This window comes from Ovis canadensis, chromosome 2 (assembly GCF_042477335.2).
Source record: "Ovis canadensis isolate MfBH-ARS-UI-01 breed Bighorn chromosome 2, ARS-UI_OviCan_v2, whole genome shotgun sequence".
NCBI classification, from domain to species: domain Eukaryota; kingdom Metazoa; phylum Chordata; class Mammalia; order Artiodactyla; family Bovidae; genus Ovis; species Ovis canadensis.
In genome coordinates this window covers 10,251,402-10,273,182 of record NC_091246.1, presented here as the reverse complement: position 1 = coordinate 10,273,182, position 21,781 = coordinate 10,251,402, and the positions used below count along the sequence as shown (strand labels likewise).

The window sequence follows — 21,781 nt, the reverse complement described above, 5'->3', positions numbered from 1 at the left end:
ACCCTCCCTGTGCTGTGGTCCCTGCCCTTGCTGACCTGTCCTTGTGTCGCCCCCTAGGCTGTCTGCAGGGAGGGAGGGCCTGCATAGAGCCAGCTGGCAGGACAGAGGCCCTGGTCGCTTGGGACCTTCCTCTGCCCACCCCAGGAACCTACAGGAGCAGCTAAGGTGAAGGCAGGGTCTGACTGAGAGGTGGGCAGGCCAGGGTTCAGATCCCAGCTCTGCTTCTCACCAGCTATGGGATTGCTGGCAGGTCACCCAGCCTCTGTCAAATGAGAGGACATCTCTCTCACTGGTTCTACTGAGGACTAAGGGGAATGGTCTGTGCAAAGTGCCTGGAGTGTAATAGGTATGTTCAGCCATCCATACCCATGGGTTCTGCTTCCATAGACTTAACCAACCCCAGATAGAAAAAATAAATAAATCCAGAAAAAATTTCCAAAAAGCAAAAGTTGAATTTGCTGAGCTGGCAACTATTTACATAGTATGTGTGTATGCTAAGTCACTTCAGTTGTGTCTGACTTTGTGACCCTATGGGCTATAGCCCACCAGGCTCCTCTGTCCATGGGATTCTCCAGGCAAGAATACTTTTTTCAGTGGGTTGCCATGCTCTTCTCCAGGGAATCTTCCCGACCCAGGGATCGAACCTGCATCTCTTATGTCTCCTGCATTGGCAGGCAAGTTTTTTTGTTTTTTTTTTTTTTAAATCACTAGCACCACCTGGGAAGTCCCATTTACACAATATTTCCATTGCATTTAAAATGATTTACATGGCATTTACAGGGGCTACAGTACATGGGGTCACAAAAAGTCATACACAACTGAATGAGTTTCACCTAATCACTTAGTATTTTAAATAATCTAAAGATGATTTAAAGTATGTGGGAGGATATGTGTAAAGTGAAAGTGAAGTCGCTTAGTCGTGTCCGACTCTTTGTGACCCCATGGACTGTAGCCTACCAGGCTCCTCTGTCCATGGGGTTTTCCAGGCAATAGTACTGGAGTGGATTGCCATTTCCTTCTCCAGCGGATCTTCCCGACCCAGGGATAGAACCCAGGTCTCCCGCATTGTAGACAGACGCTTTACCGTCTGAGCCACCAGGATATGTGTAGGTTCTATGCAAATATTGATACTATGCCATTTTGTATAAGGGACTTGCTTTCCTGGATTTTGGTATCAGCTGGGGTTCCATGGATACTGAGGGACAACTGTACTTAGTAACAGTAGCTGTCGTTGCTAGGTCAAGTGTAAATGTGTGCTTGACTCTGCAACCCCCTTCATTGGGTCCTTCATCCATGGGGGCATGGCAAGTGTGGGGATTTTTTGTTAAATGCAGTTGACTTTTGTTGTATTGTTACAAAAGTAATTCATGTTTACTATGAAGAAAATATTTAGTACAGTTGAACAAGGAGAAGAAAATGAAGTTCACCCTTAATCCCAACACCCAGAGATAAACACTGTTAACATTTTAGAGTGTATGTATCCTGTCGGGCATTTGTTTATACACACATATATCTTATTTGCAAATTAGCATAGCTAGTGCACACAATTTTCTGACTTGTTTTTTTTTTTCCCATTTAGCAGTGTAACATCAATAAATGTTCTTCTACAACATCATTTTTAGTGCCTACAGAGTATTTCATTGTGTAGATGAAACAGGTTTTGTTTTTAAAAAATCTCCATCAGGTCTACATAGTTTAGCTTGTTGCCAGTAGGTGACGGATGGGGAGGCCTGGCGTGCTGCAATTCATGGGGTCGCAAAGACTCGGACACGACTGAACGACTGAACTGAACTGAATATTTCATTGTTATAAAAACCTGAGATAAAAATCTGTAGATTTAGCTCAGTAGTCAGTGTACGTCTCTGACCCCCTACAGATACTTGTTGATGAATGAACGTTTTGTTAGAATAAACTCCTGGTAGTAGAATTTCCAGGAGACAGGATATGTATCTGTAAAGAAGGTTCTTGATACCTATTGCCAAATGACTCTCCAGAATGAATGTACTGATTTATAATCCCACTTCAGATTGAGCAATGAATCCTGCTTAACCCTAGACTGTTCTTTTTTAACATGGATATTCTAGCTTCCTGGGAAACCCAAGCAAATTGAGATAGTCTGGGCAGGAGCCCATTCTCCCCACACACTCACCAACAATGTGCCTTGTTACATTTCTTAGCACGTTCCTTTCTTTGATTACTCGAGATGTTGAATATTTATATGCCTTGTTAGTTATTTACACTACCTCTTTTGTGAGTGGCTTGTTCAAATCTTTTGCCCATTTTTCTGTTGGGCTGTTTATAGTTTATTAACTCACAAGAGCTCTTTATATAAGGAGGATATTTGTATGTTATCCTTTTTTATTATTTTAAAACTATAGATGTTTCAAACTGCTTTATAGGTAGTCATGTCTGTAAACTGCTTTGTACCAGCTTTATTGAGGTATTATTCACATATCATACAATTCATCCATTTGAAGTGTACAACTCTATGGTCTTTTTGGATAGTCACAGACTGGAGCAACCACCACCACAGTCAACTTTAGGACATTTTCATTATTTCCAAAAGAAACCATACCCTTTGGTTGTCACCCACCCATTCCCCCATCTCCCCCATCCCTATGCAACCGCTCATCTGCTTTCTGTCTCTGAGGTTGCACAGAGTTGGACACGACGGAAGCGACTTAGCAGCAGCAGCAGCAGCAGATTCATTCTGGAAATTTCCTACAAATGGGACCATGTAATATTAGGTCTTTTGTGCCTGGCTTTCTTCATGTAGCATGAGGTTTTCAAGGCTTACCCATGTTGTAGCGTGTATCAGGACTTTACTCCTCTTAATGATGGAATAACATTCTGTTATACGGCTGTATCACATTTTATTTATTCAGTCATCTGTTGATGAACAGTTGGATTATTTCCACCTTTGGGCTATTATGAATAATGCTGCCATAAGTGGTTGTGTAGAAGTTTTTGTGGGGATGTGTATTTTCATTTATTTCACCTGTGTACCTTGGAGTGGAGTCCCTGGATCAGATGGTGACTCTGTGTTTAACTCTAAGGAACTGCTAGACCTTTCTGAAGTGGCTTCATGATTTTGCCTTCCCACCATCAGCATAGAAGGATTTCTCCACATCTTCTCTAACATTTCTTATTTTCCTGTGTTTTAAATCATAGCCATCCTAGTGGGTGTGAAATTGTATCTCATAGTGGTTTTGAATTGTGTTTTTCTGATGACTAATATCATATACATAAATTAAAAAAATTTTTCTGCCTTTAGTTTTGTGGTATCCATCTCAGGCTCAGGATTATACAACATTCACTTCCCCCCACATTTGAAATTTACGGTTTATTTTTCAACTTTTAGCACTTAGTCTACTTGGAATTTACTTTGGTATATAGTATGAGCAAGAACATTTTTCATTTTTTCCAAGCAGTGGTTTGCTGCAATGCTTGTATATTATGTTAGGATAAGTATCCTCTCATTGCTCTTCTTTAAAAAATCCTTTTGTCACATATTTATCCTTTCAAATGAAATTCAGTGTAATTTTGTTCAGTCCCCACCTCCTCCCTGTGTCTCCCCCCACATCTCCTTGAGATTATATTGTAATTATATTTTAAAATACACATCAAATTTAGGAGTAAAATAAACACACATTAAATACACATATATGTATATTAAAATATATTTTAAAATATTAAAATAGATAAAATACATAGCCAGCAAGGATCTACCATATAACGCCTTACTTAATATCTTATAATAACCTAAAATGGAAGGAGTCTAAAAAAGCATATATATATATATATATATATACACACATATACATACACTCACATATATAAAACTGAATCATTTTGCTGTACACCTCAAACTAGCACACCATTTAAATCAATTCTATTTTAATAAAAAAATTTAAAAAGTCACATCAGAAAAAACAAATGTCAAAAAGGAGGTTATTGAAGTCTGTAAAATACTATTTTCCCATCCAAGAAGCAGATTACGGCTCTTTGTTTATGCAAATCTTCTTTTAAAGTTTCAAAAGAAAAGTTTTGGGAAAAAAAATTTCCATGTTGGTTTTGTACATTTGTCGTTAAACTTATTTGATGAAATTGAAATCATGTATTTATTTATATATTACAAATGGGAATGTTTATATATGTTCCCTGATGATATACTTGTATAATACTTAGTACAGATAAATCCTAAACATTACTGAGCTGAGTAAAATAAAGAAAATCTCCCAATTGATAGCTACTGCTACAAGTTTTCTGTGTTCCTTCAAATATTTTTCATATGCATATGTAGACATATGCTATTTTATTTTTACTAGATGGTATCATACAAAAGTTTCTGTAACTCATTTTTTAAAGCTTAATGTGTGTACATGCTAAATGGCTTCAGTCATGTCCGACTCTTTTGCGACCCCATGGACTGTAGCCTGCCAGGCTCCTCCATCCATGGGATTCTCCAGGCAAGAATACTGGAGTGGGTTGCCATATCTTCCTCCAGGGGATCTTCTCCACCCAGGGATCAAACCCAAGTCTCATTGTGCCTCCTGCATTAGCAGGCAGGTTCTTTACCACTAGCACCACCTGGGAAGCATAAATCTTTCACATCAGTATTAGAAGTCTCCTTTCTTTTTTGTAGCCAATAGAGCATAATTTATTTAATTGCTCCCATATTGATGTGTGATCAGCTTGTTTCCGATGTTTTGACATTATGAGCGTTGCTGCAGTAAATATTCTGAGAATGTCCTGTTCGTTACATCTTACTGCACTTTTCTGTAGGGTAGAGAAAAGCACACTCCCAGAGTGCTCTACAAATGCCTTTCTTCTGTTTAAATGTGTGATCTCCCCACCATTATTGTTGTTATTCCCACTGAGCAACTAACACCTTCACTTTCATAGATGAGAAAACAACGAAACAGGGAAGTTAAGTACATCCGTAGTACAGTTTACCTAATAGTGAATGACGGTGACTGTTGAATGTCACTGCTTGTTAATTCTTTGTTGGTATGAGAAGGGAAAATTTATATTTTATTTTGTATGCTAAGTCACTTCAGTCGTATCTGACTCTCTGCAACCCCTTGGACTGTAGCCCACCAGGCTCCTCTGTCCATGGGGATTCTCCAGGCGAGAATACTGGAGTGTGTTGCCATACCCTCCTCCAGGGGATCTTCCCCAACCCACTGATCGAACCCGCACCTCTTATGTCTCCTACATTGGCAGGCGGATCCTTTACCACTAGCGATTTTAATTTGCAATTATTTGATTATTAGTGAGGTTGGGCTTCTCTTTATATTTATTTGTCTTTCATATTTCTTCTTCTTTGGCCCATCAGTTAATATAATTTCCCCAGTTTTCTACTGGGGCAGTTGTTTTATTTATGATATTAGAATATTAACCATGTGCTTATTATGTGGGTTACAGATATTTTTTCCAGTTTATCATTTGTCTTTTAACTTTATTTATACTCTTTTTTTGTCATTCAGAAGTTAACATTTTTAAATAATCAAGCATTTTTGTAGTCAGCTCTGTTTTTTGATCATAGGGGGCTGTGCTTGCTGAGGCCTTTCCTCTCCAAAATAATAACGAATATTCTCCTATATCTTTTTCAAGTACTTTTAACCTTTTACGTTTCACCTTCATATTTTAATTCATTTGCACTTAATCTAGTACATGGTTTCGGATGGAACTCTTATTAATTTTTTTCCCCCAGAGTTGACCAGTTTTTTCAAACCTGGTTTTAAGTAATTCTTCCTTTACTCACTTATCATAGACCGAATGTCCACACATTAGTGGGCTGATTTCTAAATTCTTGTTTCCCTCATTAATCCGTCTATTCCTGCAACAGATTGAAACTTCATCACTGTAGCTTCATAATATGTTTTAGTAGTGTTAAATATCCCAAGGCTAACAGCTCACTGGGCTTTCCTGGTGACTCAGGTGGTAAAGAATCTGCCTGCAATGCAGGAAGTCGTCGTGAAGTCACTCAGTCGTATCTGACTCTTTGTGACCCCATGGACTGTAGCCCACCAGGCTTCTCCATGCATGGAATTTTCTAGGCAAGAGTACCGGAGTGGGTTGCCATTTCCAGGTTCAATTCCTGGGTCAGGAAGGTACCCTGGAGAAAGGAATGGCTACCCACTCCAGTACTTTTGCCTGGAGAATTCCATGGACAGAAGAGCCTGGAAGGCTTCAGTCCATGGGGCTGCAAAGAGTTGGACATGCCTGAGTGACTAACGCTTTCACTTTTTAACCTTTCATTATTCTTCTGTAAAATTTCCTTGGAAGTTATATGTTGTTGCATTAGTCACTCAGGCATGACCGACTCTTTGTGACCCCACGGACTGAGCATGCCAGGCTCCTTGGGTAATTTTACCCAAATCTTTTTCACAAACATGTTTTACTACCGAGAATGACATCAGATCTACCAGAGTGTGCCCTCATGTCCTACAACCCACGTCAGCTGGCACGTTAGCTGACCCATTCTTTGCTTTTCTTCTCCATGACTCCTAAGTATTGCTGAAATCACCTGAAATTATACTTTCTGATTGTTACTATTCTTAAACATTTGTTCTATTACATTTTAGAAATCATTTACTTAAGATTGCATTTAACTTCTCAGTTACATTCAGTTCAGTTCAGTCGCTCAGTCGTGTCCAACTCTTTGCGACCCCATGAATTGCTGCATACCAGGCCTCCCTGTGCATCACCAACTCCCGGAGTTCACTCAAACTCACATCCATCGAGTCCGTGATGCCATCCAGCCATCTCATCCTCTGTCGTCCCCTTCTCCTCCTGCCCCCAATCCCTCCCAGCATCAGAGTCTTTTCCAATGAGTCAGCTCTTTGCATGAGGTGGCCAAAGTTATACGTAGTTAAATGTCTAAATGCTTCTGGCTTCATTGCTTGCTGGTCTCTTGTATCCGACAGCATCTTATTCTTGACTTCTGGATTTTGATTCATTTTGGTCTGGAGAGCTTTCTTGGATAAATTCTTCAGAAAAGATCTGTGGGTGGCATACCTTCTTAGTCTTTGTTAAGTCTGAAAATATTTGCCCTCCTGTTTGAGTCATCTTTTCCTGAGTAGTGAATTCTATGTTAACAGTCTTTCCCTAGAACCTGAGAGAAGGGCTCTATTGTCTCTGAATTTGGTGTTGTAAGAAGTGCAGTACTCACTTGAATCTCTGAAGTCTCTTTATGGAAGCAAGCAGGATTTCTCTTTCTGCTCTTTGGAATTTAGAAACTTCACCAGATTATTTCTAGCTGTTTGTCCTCTTTTAGGTAATTTTTCCTGGTACTCACTAGGTAAGTCCTTTCAGCTGAAAGGCCCAAGTCTTTTCTTAGTGCAGGGAAATTTTCTACTAATCTTTGGAATAATTTATTTTCTAGGTTTTTTAAAAATATATTTACTTATTTTATTTATTAATATTTATTTGTCTGCATCTGGTCTCAGTTGCGACATGCAGGATCTTTTAGTTGTCGCATGAGAACTCTTAGTTGCAGTATGTGGGATCTAGTTCCCCGACCAGGGATTGAACCCAGGCCCCATGCATTGGCAGCCACTGGAACACCAGGGAAGTCTGTATTTTCTATGTTTAAAAATTTTCTCTTTCTGGATTTCTTATTGCAAATAATAATAATACCACCTAATAGTTATCAGATGTGCTTTCCTTCTGCTATAATATTAATCTGCTTAACACTGTTGTCATTATTTCCATTTTACAGATGAAGAAACAAAGGAACAGAGAGGTTAAATGGACTGTATACACAGTCTCACAGCTGGGAGGTGTAGACCATGATCCAAACCTAGGCATCTGGCTTCAGAACCTGTGTTCTTAGCTACTACGCTGTGTTCTCTCCCTGTCAAAACCAGCCTCTGGACTTGCCCCTGACACTGACCTCAACAGCCTTCAGTGAAAATTTGAGTGTTGACAGAGAGGGACTCCATCGGCAGTGGGAGATAGCATAGGGGTGCTAGAATGATGGAGTTGAAAGAAACCGGGGAACTGAGCGCCAGAGAGGAGCCCAGATCACCAGAGGTTCTCCAGTGAATTCAGAGCTGAGACTCTTCCTGTCCACACCAGATCACCAGAGGTTCTCCAGTGAATTCGGAGCTGAGACTCTGCCTGTCCACACCCTTCCCTCTGTTCAGCCGCGCTATTTAGGTCTCATCTCTGTCCCTGGGACTACCGCATGGTAGTAGGGGATCTTCCAGTTCCTATTCCTCTCCCCTTAGTCACCTCTCTAAACGGCAGCCAAGATGACCCTTCCTATAGGGCAAACCAGGTCACTGTTTCACTGCTGAATGTTTGTTGAATGACTGCATGAATGAAAAATAATTTCAGAGTAGCTGTTGTATGTCAGACACTGTGGTAAATACTGGTGACTCAGCACACGTTAGTCAAGAATCTTCCAGTTGCCAGTGACAAGAACCCAACTCAAATTAGCTTCAGCCCGGAAACAGAATTTACTGGGTTTAGGAGGGTAGCCTTCAGGCATAGCTGGATTCAGGACCTTGAGCAATATCACCAGAACTGGCATTCTTCACTCTGTCTCTGGGCTCTACCTGTTTATGTGCTGGCTCACTCCCTTAGTGAGGGCAGATAGTTGCCGGAAGTACCAGGGTGATGGCCTTACAGTGTGATGCCCTCGATCATTTCAACAGTGTTCCTGGGTCTGAGTCTTAGCGGTTCAAGCTGGATCATGTGCCTATCCCAGTTGCTGAAGACTATAGGATGGGATAAAGTGCTTGACCAAGAGCTGAGTCAGTTCTGGAGTGGGAGGTGGGTCAGTTTCATGTGAATCACTTGTTTTGAGAGTGAGGGAAGGACAGGTAGTTTCTCAGATGGTAAAGAAGGGCAGTTGGAAGCTGGTCAGGCAGAGTCCCAGATGTCCTTTGCTTTATAGTTCATCAGACAACAGAGTCCTCATATCCATAGAGCTAGTTCATAGTCTGATGTGGTGGAGGACAACTGGAGAAAAGAGAGGCACCAACCAAATATGAAAAATGTATAAGAAAAAGATGACATTTATAGCAAAAGGCCCAGTGCGGGTGGTCAGGAACATGAGGCAAGGGGCAGGAGGGAGGTGGAGGCAAGATCATCCTGGGGAGGACCGTAAGGCAGACCAGCGTGCCTGAAAGCGTGAGGGAGGGGAATGGAGCTGGAGGTGAGGATGAGGCTGGAGGGGCCTGAGAGGCTGTGTAAGGGGTCTGAGCTTTATCCTAGGACACTGGGAGCTGTGTGTTCGACGTGTGTCATGGAAAGCTTGCAGCCTCGTTGCGGAGAATGGTGTGGACGACGGCAAGGTGAGAGACTGGGAGCAGTGAGGAGTCTGTGGCCCTCACCGTGGGAAGAGGTGCTGGTAGGCAGCAGGGGTGAGGAGAGATGAGAGCTCTGCATGGTGTGGAGGAGGCGGGATCGTCGGGTGCAGAGAGAGTTTGGGAGAGGGATGATGCCCATGCATCTGGTTTAGGCAAATAGGCGATTGGTGGTTCCGTTCTCTGAGCTGGGAGCCCCAGAGAGGAAACTGCTCAGGTGGCCGGATGGTGAGTCCCCTGCAGGTGTGAGTGCTATTATAGAGGCCTAGTTAGTGAGTTCTCATAGAAAGAGCATCACTTCCACCAGGGCTTCTTAAATCACCTGCAGTGAAGAGCCTTGTACTTAGTTAAAACGTGCACTGAGTAGGATCTCTCCTGGGTTTGACAGCACTGAACCCGGCTTTGTACCTCTTTAATCTGGCCAGTCTACGGTCTTGTACTTGGATGTCACAGCCATGTCAAGTTACTACAGAAGTTTCCAAACACTGTTGACTTTGTTGCTTATCTTATTATAAACCAGTAACAAGCAGCTCATGGACCAGTGCATTCTGCAGACTGCATGCTGGGTGGATCTGATTGCATTCAACCCCTGTACCCATTTTAGAGACAGGGAAATTGAGGCCCAAAGAGGGGACTGACCTTGCCCCAGGTCTTGCATTAAACAGCAGCAAAGCCAGCATTTCAGGCCAGTCTTACAACTGCTGACCCTCTGTTTTGGTAATTTGGCTTTAGGCCTAACAGTCCAAGCAAGCGCTTAACTTGGGGGAGTCCAGGGATTAACGATGTTTAGCAGCCAAGGTCCAGAGAAGGTGATGGCACCCCACTCTAATACTCTTGCCTGGAAAATCCCATGGACGGAGGAGCCTGGTGGGCTGCAGTCCATGGGGTCACTAAGAGTCGGACACGACTGAACGACTTCTCTTTCACTTTTCACTTTCATGCATTGGAGAAGGAAATGGCTACCCACTCCAGGGTGCTTGCCTGGAGAATCCCAGGGATGCGGGAGCCTTGTGGGCTGCCGTCTAGGGGGTCGCACAGAGTCGGACACGACTGAAGCGACTTAGCAGCAGCAGCAGCCAGGGTCACAGAGTTGGCCTCTAAGTCTGTGCCAAACACTTCCCAGGAACTCCAGTGGTCAAGATGGCCTGACCCTGGAGCTGGCGCAAGCCCAGTGGGTCGAGGATTCCTCCCCAAAGCCTGAAATCCCAGGCGGACGAGTGGCTGGTTGGACTGGAGCCAGGAAAGAAGATAGTGGTGGCTTTTGGCGCCGCTGTAGCCACCCAAGGTCAGGCTGATGCCGCTGAGGTGACTTGTCACGCGTGCCGTGGGCTGGAGGCAGAAGCCGGCCGGCCATAGTTCTAAGGACCAGCTCTGCTGGGAGACTTTGGACTCCTGGCTTTTGCTGCACGTGGGCTTCCCCCTCGCTGTGGTTGGGAGATGCAGTTCCCATGAACAAACTGGAGATTGACCTTGCTGCCTGACGCTCCTGAGGAAGAGCCCGACAGCAAGAGCAGAGACATTTGGGGAACACGAGTCAGGGCAGGACACACAGCTTAAGAGCGTACACCCTGGCGCCATGCTGCCATTTTTGCCGTGCTTTTGCCATGAAACCTTTCTGCCTTTAGTTTTCCCATCTGTAGGTTGGGAATAATGATAGCTTGTTGCTCAATAAACGTTAGTGATTATCAGCTGTTAGTCGAACCAAGCCCCATGTTAGGCCTTCACCTATCTGACCCTCAACAGCTATTTTCGCATTTTACATTACTCTCTTCACCAACCCACTCCAAATCAGTTCTGTCCTTTGATAGATGATGAAAGTGAAAGTGAAAAAGTCACTCAGTCGTGTCTGACTCTTTGCGACCCCGTGGACTGTAGCCCACCAAACTCCTCCGTCCATGGGATTCTCCAGGCGATAGCAGTAATGATAATACGACAGTAGCGATAGCTCTTATTTATTGAGTGCCAGGCATTCACGAGCACTACCTCACTTGTTCTCCCACAGGGCCCACTGAGGCTGGCAGTAATAGCCCCATTTTACAGATTAGGAATCTGAGGCTCACAGACATTAAAGTGACTTGCCCAAGATGACTCACACTCAAATTTTGGGAGTTTGCAAAGTCTGTGCTCTTTATAAATACCACTGCTGGAACCTAATCCTTTAGGGAGGAACTTGTGGAGCCTGGGACTGACTTTGAAGGGGAGGAGTAGACCCAGGGGCCTACTGGACCCCCATCTCCAGCCTCTTTTTAGGGATGGAAGACTGAGACCCATAACAGGGAAGGGACCTGCCCTGGGTTCTGCAGACTACAGTCCAGAACTCCCTTTGGATTTGAACCTGAGAATGGATGCTTGCTCTGTCCTGCCCCAGCCCCCTACTTGCAGCGTGTGCCCCCAAGAATAAGGCAAGTGCCCCCAGAAAGAGCCAGGAGCATGCCCTTAGCAAGCGGTAGAAGCGTGTGTCCTCTGCCCTGGTGTTAGGGCCAGAGAGGCCAGAACACGGCAGAAGAGTTCCTGTTTGAAGTCTCAGCACCTAAGTCACCGCCCACCCTCTGAGTCAGAGCCCAGGAGCAGGCTGCTTCTCTGTCTGTGCCTATAGTTCCAAGCACATGACAAGGATTCAGTAGTTACTGAAATAATCAGTAAGTGTCTCTTGGCCCACTCTTCTGTGGGGATGGCCTTTGTGCATGGAGACTTGTAGATGCCCAAAGCAAGGCTCTGAGACCCAGTGAGTTAAAGGCCCAGAACTCCCTAAGTGGGTGAACAAATTCAGAGCTTGGACTGGAGGGGCGTTTACAGATATTCCACAGTTGCCCAGGGCAGCCCAGGGCCATCAGTCTCTTCTGTCCCAGGCTGGAGGAGGCCAGGGTTCTGTAGAAAGCGGGGCCTCTGTGTGGGGGCCCTGGCTCCCACTACCCCCGTCACCCATGACACAGGCCTGGCCCCTTCATTGTCCAAGGAATGAAAAGCCTGAGCCTCTGCCGGTGGGGACTGGGGGTGGTCTTTGTCTGTCACCCGCTCTGAAATTCCTGGGACCCCGCCTCCCTTGGCTTGGTGCCCTGTTTCTGCCGAGTGACATCACTCTCCTCCCCACCCTGGAATAAAATCCCAGTGGACTTTGCATCAGAAGCCAGGACGGGAAAGCTCATTAAATAGCCTTCGGCAGGTACCCTCTTATTTTTTGTGTTTTTTTGAGGAAGGTATTGCCAAGGCCCCATTTCCCCCAGGTGGAGGCTGTGTGGGGAAGGAAGGTGGGTGGGTTTCCATCTGCCTGAGGCTCAGGACAGGGTCTTGCAAACACAGTTCCAGATGTCCCAGGCTTAACACAGTGAAGGCAGTGAGGGAAAACAGAGGGAGGGAGCCATGCTGTGGTCCGACTGCAGGGCCGCGGCTTGGCCAGGGCATATGGGCCGTATCCCGCTGCTGCTGCGCCTCCCAGGGGGCCTCCCTGGAGCCTGTGGGTGCCGCCCCTCTTAAAATGGGAGGTGCACATTCACTAGCTCCCTGCTAACCCTCCCTGGTCCTAGCCCTGGAAGCTGCTGCCAGCTTGTCTGAACAGTGAGATGTTTGCCTTTATGGTTGGGCTGTGTAGCCAGCAGGCTTCTCGGTACACAGCCGGAGGGCTCTGTTCCGGATTGGGTTCCATCCGTGGCTCTGTACCTACTGATGACCTTAAACAGGTTTAATCATCTCTTTGGCTTTGTTTACCTCTCTGTAAGACGGGGATGAGCTTCCTGGGTAGCTTAGTGGTAAAGAATCTGCCCGCCAATTCAGGAGACACAGGTTCCGTTCCTGGTTCGGGAAGATCCCTTGGAGGAGGGCATGGCAACCCACTCTAGTATTCTTGCCTGGAGAATCCCCATGGACAGAGGAGCCTGGCGGGCTACAGTCCATGAGGTTGCAACAGAGTTGAATGTGACTAAACACCTAAACAACTAAATGGGGACACTAGACATCATAGCTAATAGGGTTATGGAGGTTTCGTGAGTCAGTAATCGGGAAGTGCTTTGCGCAGTGCTGACACAACCTAAGTGTCAAGTAGGTGTTTGTTAAATAAAATATGGAGGTCAGTGAATGGGGCCCAGGCTCTGAGGGCCCAGGTGCTGACCCTGTGGGCCACCTGGATCTCAATGTTCCCTAGATCCTCCTTTCCTGAACAGCACCATCATTTATGTAGATCTGAGGGTTCCAGTAGTCATGTATGGATGTGAGAGTTGGACTATAAAGAAAGCTAAGCACAGAAGAATTGATGCTTTTGAACTGTGGTGTTGGAGAAGACTCTTGAGAGTCCCTTGGACTGCAAAGAGATCCAACCAGTCTGGAGGTAAGTCCTGGGTGTTCATTGGAAGGACTGATGTTGAAGCTGAAACTCCAATACTTTGGCCACCTGGTGCGAAGAACTGACTCATTTGCAAAGACCCTGATGCTGGGAAAGATTAAAGGCAGGAGGAGAAGGGGATGACAGAGGATGAGATGGTTAGATGGCATCACTGACTCAATGGACATGGGTTTAGGTAGACTCCGGGAGTTGGTGATGGACAGGAAGGCCTGGCGTGCTGTGGCTCGTGGGGTCACAAAGAGTCGGACACGACTGAACGGCTGAATCGAACTGAGAGGCACTAGGATGCGACAGGAGAAGCGCTGGGCTGGGAGTTGGCGAGCTCTGGTCCTGGCCCTGTCACTCACTCGCTCTGTTTCCTTGGGAAAGTCACTCACCCTCTCTGAGCCTCAGCTTCACTGGCTGTAAAAAGGGAATAGGAATGAAGGGCCTCCAGGGGCCCTTCTGGTTTAGGCGGCCTGACTAACAGTGGCTGTGTCATTCTGCCCAGGCTGCACACAGCGAGGGGCCGTGTGCTCTGTGGCTCTGGACCTGTGAGGGGGCAGAGGGCAGTGGTCCCCTGGGCTCCTCAGGCACTAGGTGCTCTCCCAGGCCGGCCTGGCCTCCTCCTGGGCCTCAGAGCACTTTCCTGCTGTGCCCTTTCATCATCATGCTAGTGGTCCAGAGCACTGATGGATGCATCCTGGATCTGTTCCCAACTCAGAGCCCTGGGTTGGCAGGGCGGCTCTGACACAGTGTCTGATGATGTGCTTGCTAGTCTGACTGTGCGCCGGATGTCCTCTGGCTTGGTGAGGACAGGGTCCTGGTCTGCCAGTTCTCCACCCCAGCCCCATGGCCCAGCACAGAGCCCGGCCTGTAGCTGGCGCTTGAAACTTTATGTTGATTGAGAAGTGAAGACTCAGCTGAACTCAGGGACTCCTCTCATCTCAAGGAAGACCTTATATTCAGGCTCTCCACACTGAGAAATCCTATCCCAAGCGCCAGAAATTCCCCCTTGGGAACTGTCAGTCACCCATTAGAACTGGCCATCTCCTAAGACTCACCTCCTTGGTTTTCCAGGACAGGAGTGGGCCCTGCTTCCCAGGAACCTGGCAAATGATAGTCTTTCAATCTGGAAGGTTCCTGGGGCCTGCAAGGACTGCCTTGGCTCAGCCCCCAGGGACAAGACGAAGTGTTCATGGGGGAGTGTAAGTGCCCAGCTCAGGTGAGGGCTGTTTGGAGTTGACCCTAATAAAGGATGTTTTCTTATGTCAGCATGCATGAGTATGCTGGTAAAATGTGAGAGAGACAGGATTAGAGAGTGGGAGACAGGGGCCGCGAGGCAGGCAGAGGCAGACATTCAGGGGCACTGAGATTCATTTAGGGGGAGCAGGAGGCAGAGGGAGAGCGCTTCGGCCCAGGGTGGCCGAGGTGGAAAAGAGGACGGGGCTCCTGCTCTGTTTTCTGGGCTGACATCCAGGGAGCTGGCCATGAGGCTGGTTAGCGTGCTCGGGTTGGAATTGGCTGTGGAACAGACATCCCTGACTGGAGCCTCAGGCACAGTCCATGGTGTGTTTGAGGACATCAGACAAGCGTCTGCAGCAGCTATAGCCTCACCACCAAATAGCTTTGCGCTGGCAAGGCAGCTTCCTGCAGTGGTTCCGAGTGGGCATCCTGGAGTTGGATCTGTGCTGTGCTTAAGCACTCAGTCCTATCCGACTCTTTGTGAACCCCACAGACCATAGCCGGTCAGAATCCTCTGTCCATGGGATTCTCCAGGCAAGAATACTGGTGTGGGTAGCCATTCCCTTCGCCAGGGGATCTTCCTAACCCAGGGATTGAACCCATGTCTCTTATGTATCCTGCATTGGCAGGTGGGTTCTTTACCACTAGCGCCACCTGGGAAGCTCCTGCAAATCTTACTGGTCTTCAAACAAGCTGTGGGCAGCTTCCACTACTATTCCCCACCTTGGGTCCTTTGTAAATAGGGTAATACTAGCACCTGCCTCATGAGGTGTCGACGAGGATTAAATGAATTAATGAAGGCCAGACTCTCAGAAGAGTCCCTGCCCCACAATCATTGAATCCTCTAATAACCCCACAAGTGGGCAGGTCAAAGGTTGTCAGTCCCATTTCACAGATGAGGAGACCCAGGCTCAGAGATGGGTATGGACTTGCTCAGTCATGTCTGGACAGCCAGGGCTGGAGCTGGAACCTGAACAGGGGACCCTCGCCTGCTGCCCCCCATCCTCCCACTCCCGTGGTCCCTCTGACAGGGACATCTCCTTTGCTTGTGATCCTTACTCTTGGGCTATTGTAACATGCCCCTTTCAGCCCCTGTACTGGGGCAGGGAGGAAGCCCCAAGGTCTCTGTCCACCTCTGATTGTCCAGACATGGCACACAAAAGTGCTAAATAAAAACATATGTGTTGGGCTGCGCTGATGGTTCGGTCGGGAGGTGACTGAAGCAGCCGCTCCCCCGCAGTAGGGGCCGTGGCGTTCTTGGAGTCAGTGCGTGTTGGCTGATGGACCCTGGGTTAAACTGCAGCCGCCCACTGGGATGAGAGGCAGGTTGGGGTAGGGGTGGGGGTGTGCCTGGAAAGCCTCGGTGATTGGCTCCATCCTGCCCCTGCTGGGGGAGCCCAGAGCTGCGGCCAGTGGGTTGGGATGCCCCAGCTGGGGGAGCCTTCAGGATGTGTGTGGGGGTGCAGTCGGCTTGGGATCCTCAGTGCCCGGGATTGCCACCATGAGCAGTGGACACCTCTCTCTCTAGAGCAGCACTCCGGGGGTTTGACGGGGGCGGGGGGGGGGGCAGCCCCAGTCCTGGGGACAGGCGCGGCTGGGGAGTCAGGGCTGGTCCTTGTGAGCCTGTCATCCAAGGAGCCGCTGGGCCCCTTGCCAGCTGAAGGACGGGGTGGCGGACTCTTCCTCAAGATATCCCCGACTCCTGCTTGGATGAAAGTGTGTTGGGAAATTATAGAGTTTTCTGTTTGATGGAAGAAAGAAATTCAGCTTCTCTCTAGAGTGGCGGCAACGGGCTGGACCGGGTGTGTGTTTGGGAAGAGCGCTGGAGGAGGAGGGGGAGGAAGAGGAGGAGGGCAGAGAGGAGGAGGAAGAGGAGGAGGGACGAGTGATGCAAGGGTTTTGAAAACGGCTACCTAGATGTGCGAAGTGGAACCTGGTCATTTGGTTCTGCTTTTCCCAGCAGGTATCGCTCCCCTGGGGAACTTGGGTAAGTCCATAAATAGCTCTGCTGACACAAAGGAGCTCTGTCTGGGGAAGGCAGCTGCTTGACACGGCCGCCGGGAGCTGCCACAGTCACGGCCGCCCGCCCGCCTGCCCGCCTGCGGGAGGAGCCAGGCGGAGAGCCGGGCGGGCGGGCTGGCAGGAGCGGCAGCCAGGAGTCCCCGGGTCCCTGCTGGAGTGTGCTGGGTAGGTGCCTGGGTGCCAGGGTGCGTGTGTGGTGGGCTGGGGGCTCTTGTCCAGGCCACCCCGTGCCCCTGTTTCTATTGTTTCTTCCCCAGGGCAGCCATTGATAGTCATGTTGCAACCCAACCATGTTATGTTCTGCTCTGAGGCAGCTCTGTGTGTGTGTGTGTGTGTGTCTGTCTGTCTGTCTCAGCGGGTGGGGACCCTGCAGGGGTGGGGCGTGCTTGCACTCTGTGCTGCTACCACTTCTAGACTGGTCAGCCGGCTTTTCTTGCTGAGAGAAAGGAATGTTTGGTGACCAGAAGTCGGGACTCTGAGTGGGGAGGGAGCTCTCAGCCCGCGGTGCTGACCACCAACCAGGCACCAGGGATGGCTGTTCTTGCCAAGTTCCATGAGGGGAAGAAGGTGGTGGTCTCAGAGGGCTGGTCTGGGTAGAGGGGTGCAGTGGCTGATCCCTGAGGCATCTGCTGAAATGTCCACTGAAAGTCCAGGCAGAGATAGAGATGCTCTGCCTCCCGAGCCCCTTGGGGAAGGTCTCGCGCCTGCTCCCTTTGCTTCTCACTGAGACCTGTGAGGAAGGGTGTTAGGGACCGGCTCACCCCGCAGAGTTAGGTGCTGTGAGCAGGCAGAGGCTGATTCTGTTGTCAACGTGGAGAGAGCCTGCATCTCTGCTCTTGTCCTGAGGTGTCCGAGAAGAATCCTCCTGCCCTGAGAGCTCAGGGCCGAGGAGAGCCAGGTGCAGAGTGGAGGGGCTCAGTTCACACGGCAGGCCTCCGGCCGGACCAGGTTGGAGGATGTCTGCCTCCTGGAACAGCAAGGACCAGGTATGTGGGTGTCATCACCCCGACCCCAGCGATGATGACTCTCAGTCTGGAGTCTGCCACTCCTGGCTTGAGATGCCTAGCTACGTATGGAGCCACTAGGTCCCTCACCAAAAGCTCGCCACATCGTGCTGCCAACCCTCAGGCCTCACAGCTGGGGCCATCAGACTCCCCTGTCCTCACGGCTGGACTGGGTCTGTCTCCTGGAAGGAGGGAGCCGCAGTGCCTGCCCCGCCAGTGCCCGTGGGATCCCAGCCAGGGCACTGCGGCCACAGTCAAAGTTTCCACCGGGGCCCCTTGAGTCCTCCACACCCAGTGAAGGGGCACCTCCCCTCTTCCCCAGCCCTAGCACGTTGCAAGGCTTAGCCCAGGGCGGGCCCTTTGGGGAGCCATGTTCCACAGCAGGGCCCGTTCCTGGCCCAGCCTGGCATCTGCTGCACCCGGGGGTGGGGGGCTGGTGAAGATGGAGGCAGCTGAGGTGAGTGGCCCCCCTGTGGGGAATGTCAGCAGGGCTTTGAACCAGAGTTGGTCAAGGGGGCTTTTGATCATCAGTGTTAGTGAAACCACCCCACTTCCTTGCTTTCTTGCCTTTGCGCATGCTGTCCCTGCTGCCCGGAAAGCCCATCTCTTCTCTTCTCCTCTCTCCAAGTCTTAATCCTACCCAGCCTGCCCTAGCTAGAGCAAACACTGCAGTTGGCACATGTCCAGTGCTGGTGGTACCCACTGTGCTTGCTTCATGTCTTATGAACGTGGGGTTTGAACCTGATTCATCCTTTGGTCCTAAGGGTCCAGCCTGGGGCTCTGAGTGTGATAGAAAAGGGCTCAGGTGGGTTTCCTTGAGGACAGGCTCTGATGTCCAAGTCAGCTGTTCCTCTTCATCTCCCAGCTCTGCCTGGCAGACAGTGGGCACTACCAGTGCGGGCTCCAGTGAGGAGCCCCTTTGGAGGGGCCCTCGTTTCTTCACATCGGGATGGCCAAGGGTTGGGGGATGGGATTTGATAGGCGATGAGGCAGGGAAAACATTGGCTTCAGCCTGGTTGAGCCCACAGGGAAAGCCCTCTCAGGGATCATGCTGGGCTGGGCTGGGCTAGGCTGGGTGGTGTGGTGTCCACACTATGGCCTGGGCCATGGAGGGTGAAAGGGACAAGCCCCAGCTGGTTTGAATGCAGTGCTTCTGGTCTTTCCCATAGACTACAGCAGCTTAGAGCTCAGATTGGGCTCCGCCGGGACGGTGCCAACCAGGGAGGTGGATCGGAGGGTTGAGGGGTGGTGTGTGGTTCTCAACCAGTGGTCTGCCTGGTTCCCCAAAAGACATACAGCTGAGGGAGTGCCCACGCTCCACTAGGTTCCTGGGGACCCTGAGAGCCACTTCCCGTTTTGTCTCCCAAGGCCCCAGAATAGCTGAGTGTATTTACTTTCTGGCCAGATGCGGGCCTGAGGCAGGCCAAGAAGGACTTGCCTGAGGTTCCATGCGACTCAGTGGCATAGCGGGGACAAGAACCCAGGTCTGCAGGTCCCCCACCCAGGTTTCTCTCCATCACACCAGCTGCATGACTCAGAGCACCTGGCTTTCATCTTGGTGCTCACTTTTGGGGGACCCCCTTAGTGACACATTCCTTTCCAGGACCCCCACATTACTGGCTTTTTCCTCTGGAAAAGCAGCATGTATGGTAAAGAAAGCCCTGGCCCGGCCAACAGGCTGGAGACCAAGGCGCAGTCTGGTCCCTGCAGCTGGATCATCTCAGGCCAATCTCCTTTTTTCTCTGGCTCAATTTCCCCTTTGGAGCAACCAGGGACTGCACCAGGTATTGCCAGGCTCCTTCCTGCTATCCAGAGACTCTTCCATCCCCTGCACACCCTCTCCTCTTCCTGGGTCCTGAGAGTCATCAGTCAAGGCCAGGCTTGGGCTTCTTGGGGAAGTGGCCCCCAACCTGTTCCTCAGGCCCTTCTAATCAGAAGCCTTCTCCTTCAAGCTGGATCCCGGGCTGAGGCTGGGAGGTTTGTTGTTGTTTGCGGAGCCAGGCCGTATCCAAGATGTCACTGCTCAGGGAAAACCGTCATTCCTCCCAGGGATAAACAGGCTGCTTATGGCTTAGCCCGCTAAGCCTGGAGAGGCTGGAGCCGCTCACAGCAGGCCAGCCAGGCTCAGCCCCAGGAAGCCACCACCTTTGCCTGCACAACCAGCTGGGTGAGGGCAGGACTGGGGGAGAGGTGGGCTGGGGCCATGAGCTGCTTGAGAGATTGGAGCTTGCAGGCATGGAGGAGAGGGGAAGGGGTCCCAGGAGACTGTTCCTCTGGTGAGGGGCCTAGGTCACAGCTCCAGATGTGTGGAGAGCCACCAGGTGTGCCCTCTGCTCCAGAGGGCCCAGGCTTCTCCCCTCCCCCTCTACCGTGGGCTGGCCTCCCAGCACCTGGTATTGGGGCTCGGGCTGCTGCCGGAAAACTGTCAGCGGCTCCCAACTTAGGAAGGTGAGGGGGGTGGCGGTGAGTTATTTGGAACCAGGCGCACCCTCCCCCACGTAGCCCCAGCTCTCTATGGTATCCTTGGTTACCTCTTGGTGGGGTTGATGTTGCTAAGTCGTGTCCGACTCTTTGTGACCCTATAGACTGTAGCTAGCCCATCAGGCTCCTGCCTCCATGGAATTTTCCAGGCAAGATTATGGGAGTGGGTTGCCTCTTGGTGACTCAGATAACTCTGGGCAGGGTGGCAGAGGGTAGGGGGCAGGGGAGAGGCAGAGGAAGAGCTGGGCAGAGCCTCTGGGAACCAGGTGGCTGGAATAAAAGGCTGGAGACCACCACACAGGGGAACATGGAATGGAAGGTGGTGTGTCTATCCTGCTCCTCAGGTTAATGGTTTTAACTGTGTCCACGCAGAGCTCTGAAACCTCCACTACTCAGACCTCAATTCATGAAGTTCCCTGTTGATTCAAATAGCGGCTCTGTAATTACATTCTCTGCCCCCACCCTCCGTCCCTTCCTTCCGCGTGTATCAGATGCCTATGATGTACCATGCACTGGCCAAGGGCTGGAGGTACAGTTCCAGTCTTCAGTCTAGTGCCGGGGATGGGTATGTAATGGATGGTAACGAGACAGCTTCAGTGGGGAGGCCTGGGGAGGGGAAACCCCGGGGAAACTTCCAACCCAGCCCAGGAGCCCCAGCGAAGCTTCCTGCAGGAGGTGAGACTGAATCTGGAGGCACATCTGGATGTCCATCGAAGGAGCAGGTCTCCATCCCAGTGTGCCCACCCCTCCAGGGTGGAGCGATGATTTTTAACTCAGCCATAGGAATCACCTCTATGTCTGCAGCCACATGCTCCGGCTTATCTTAGGGAGGCTGTGTAATGTTGTGTGCAGGTGCCTGGGCTCGGGACTCCCCACTCTGCAGTGGGGCAAGACCCAGAGCCTCTCGGTGCCTGCGTTTCCTTAGGCAAGGGCTCAGCCTTGCGGGGGTATGAGATGATGTGTGTGGAGGGAGGGCTCCTGCACGCTGGCACTGAGTCATGGGGGCCATTGGGGTGCCCCTGGCACCTTCCTTTACCGGTGGCTGTTGTTGGATGAGATGCTGTGGAGTGAGGCGCTTGGCACAGGACCCGACACAGAGCGGGCAGTTGCTGAACGGAAGGTGGTATAGCAGCTTTTGGAGGGAGGACAGGGAGGCATCAGTTGGAAGGTGCCATCAGACCCTGGGATGAGGGCTTTTATTTGCTTTCTAAATAAAATTTAAGTTGCAACGTTAAATTACGTCTTTCGTTTCAAGGATGGAAGTATGTAGCTGATGAATTATCACAAAGTGAACAAACTCCCCAGGTCAAGAAACAGAACATTCTAGTACCCTGGAAACCTCCCCCACCCCCTAGCTGCCGCCCACCTCAGTCACTACCACCCCAAAGAGTGCT

The 21,781-nt window shown here is 49.7% G+C and overlaps 1 protein-coding gene across 16 annotated transcripts in view; it reads left to right on the top strand.

The window, feature by feature from the left end:
- Nucleotides 1-21,781, top strand: part of RGS3 (regulator of G protein signaling 3) — a 138,436-nt gene that overhangs the window by 88,011 nt on the left and 28,644 nt on the right. Inside the window, exon 1 of one of the 16 annotated variants that reach the window (XM_069575367.1) lies at nt 16,716-16,867. The exons of 11 other annotated variants lie outside the window; for them this stretch is intronic. Coding sequence is in view for 1 of the 5 variants with exons in the window: in XM_069575365.1 (XP_069431466.1) it covers nt 17,859-17,888 (30 nt within the window). In the remaining 4 variants the exon portion in view is untranslated. Of the gene's footprint in view, nt 1-16,715; nt 17,068-17,753; nt 17,889-21,781 lie in introns of those variants that run through there. 4 more of the 16 variants (XR_011254199.1, XM_069575366.1, XR_011254198.1 and 1 more) reach the window with 4 other exon arrangements.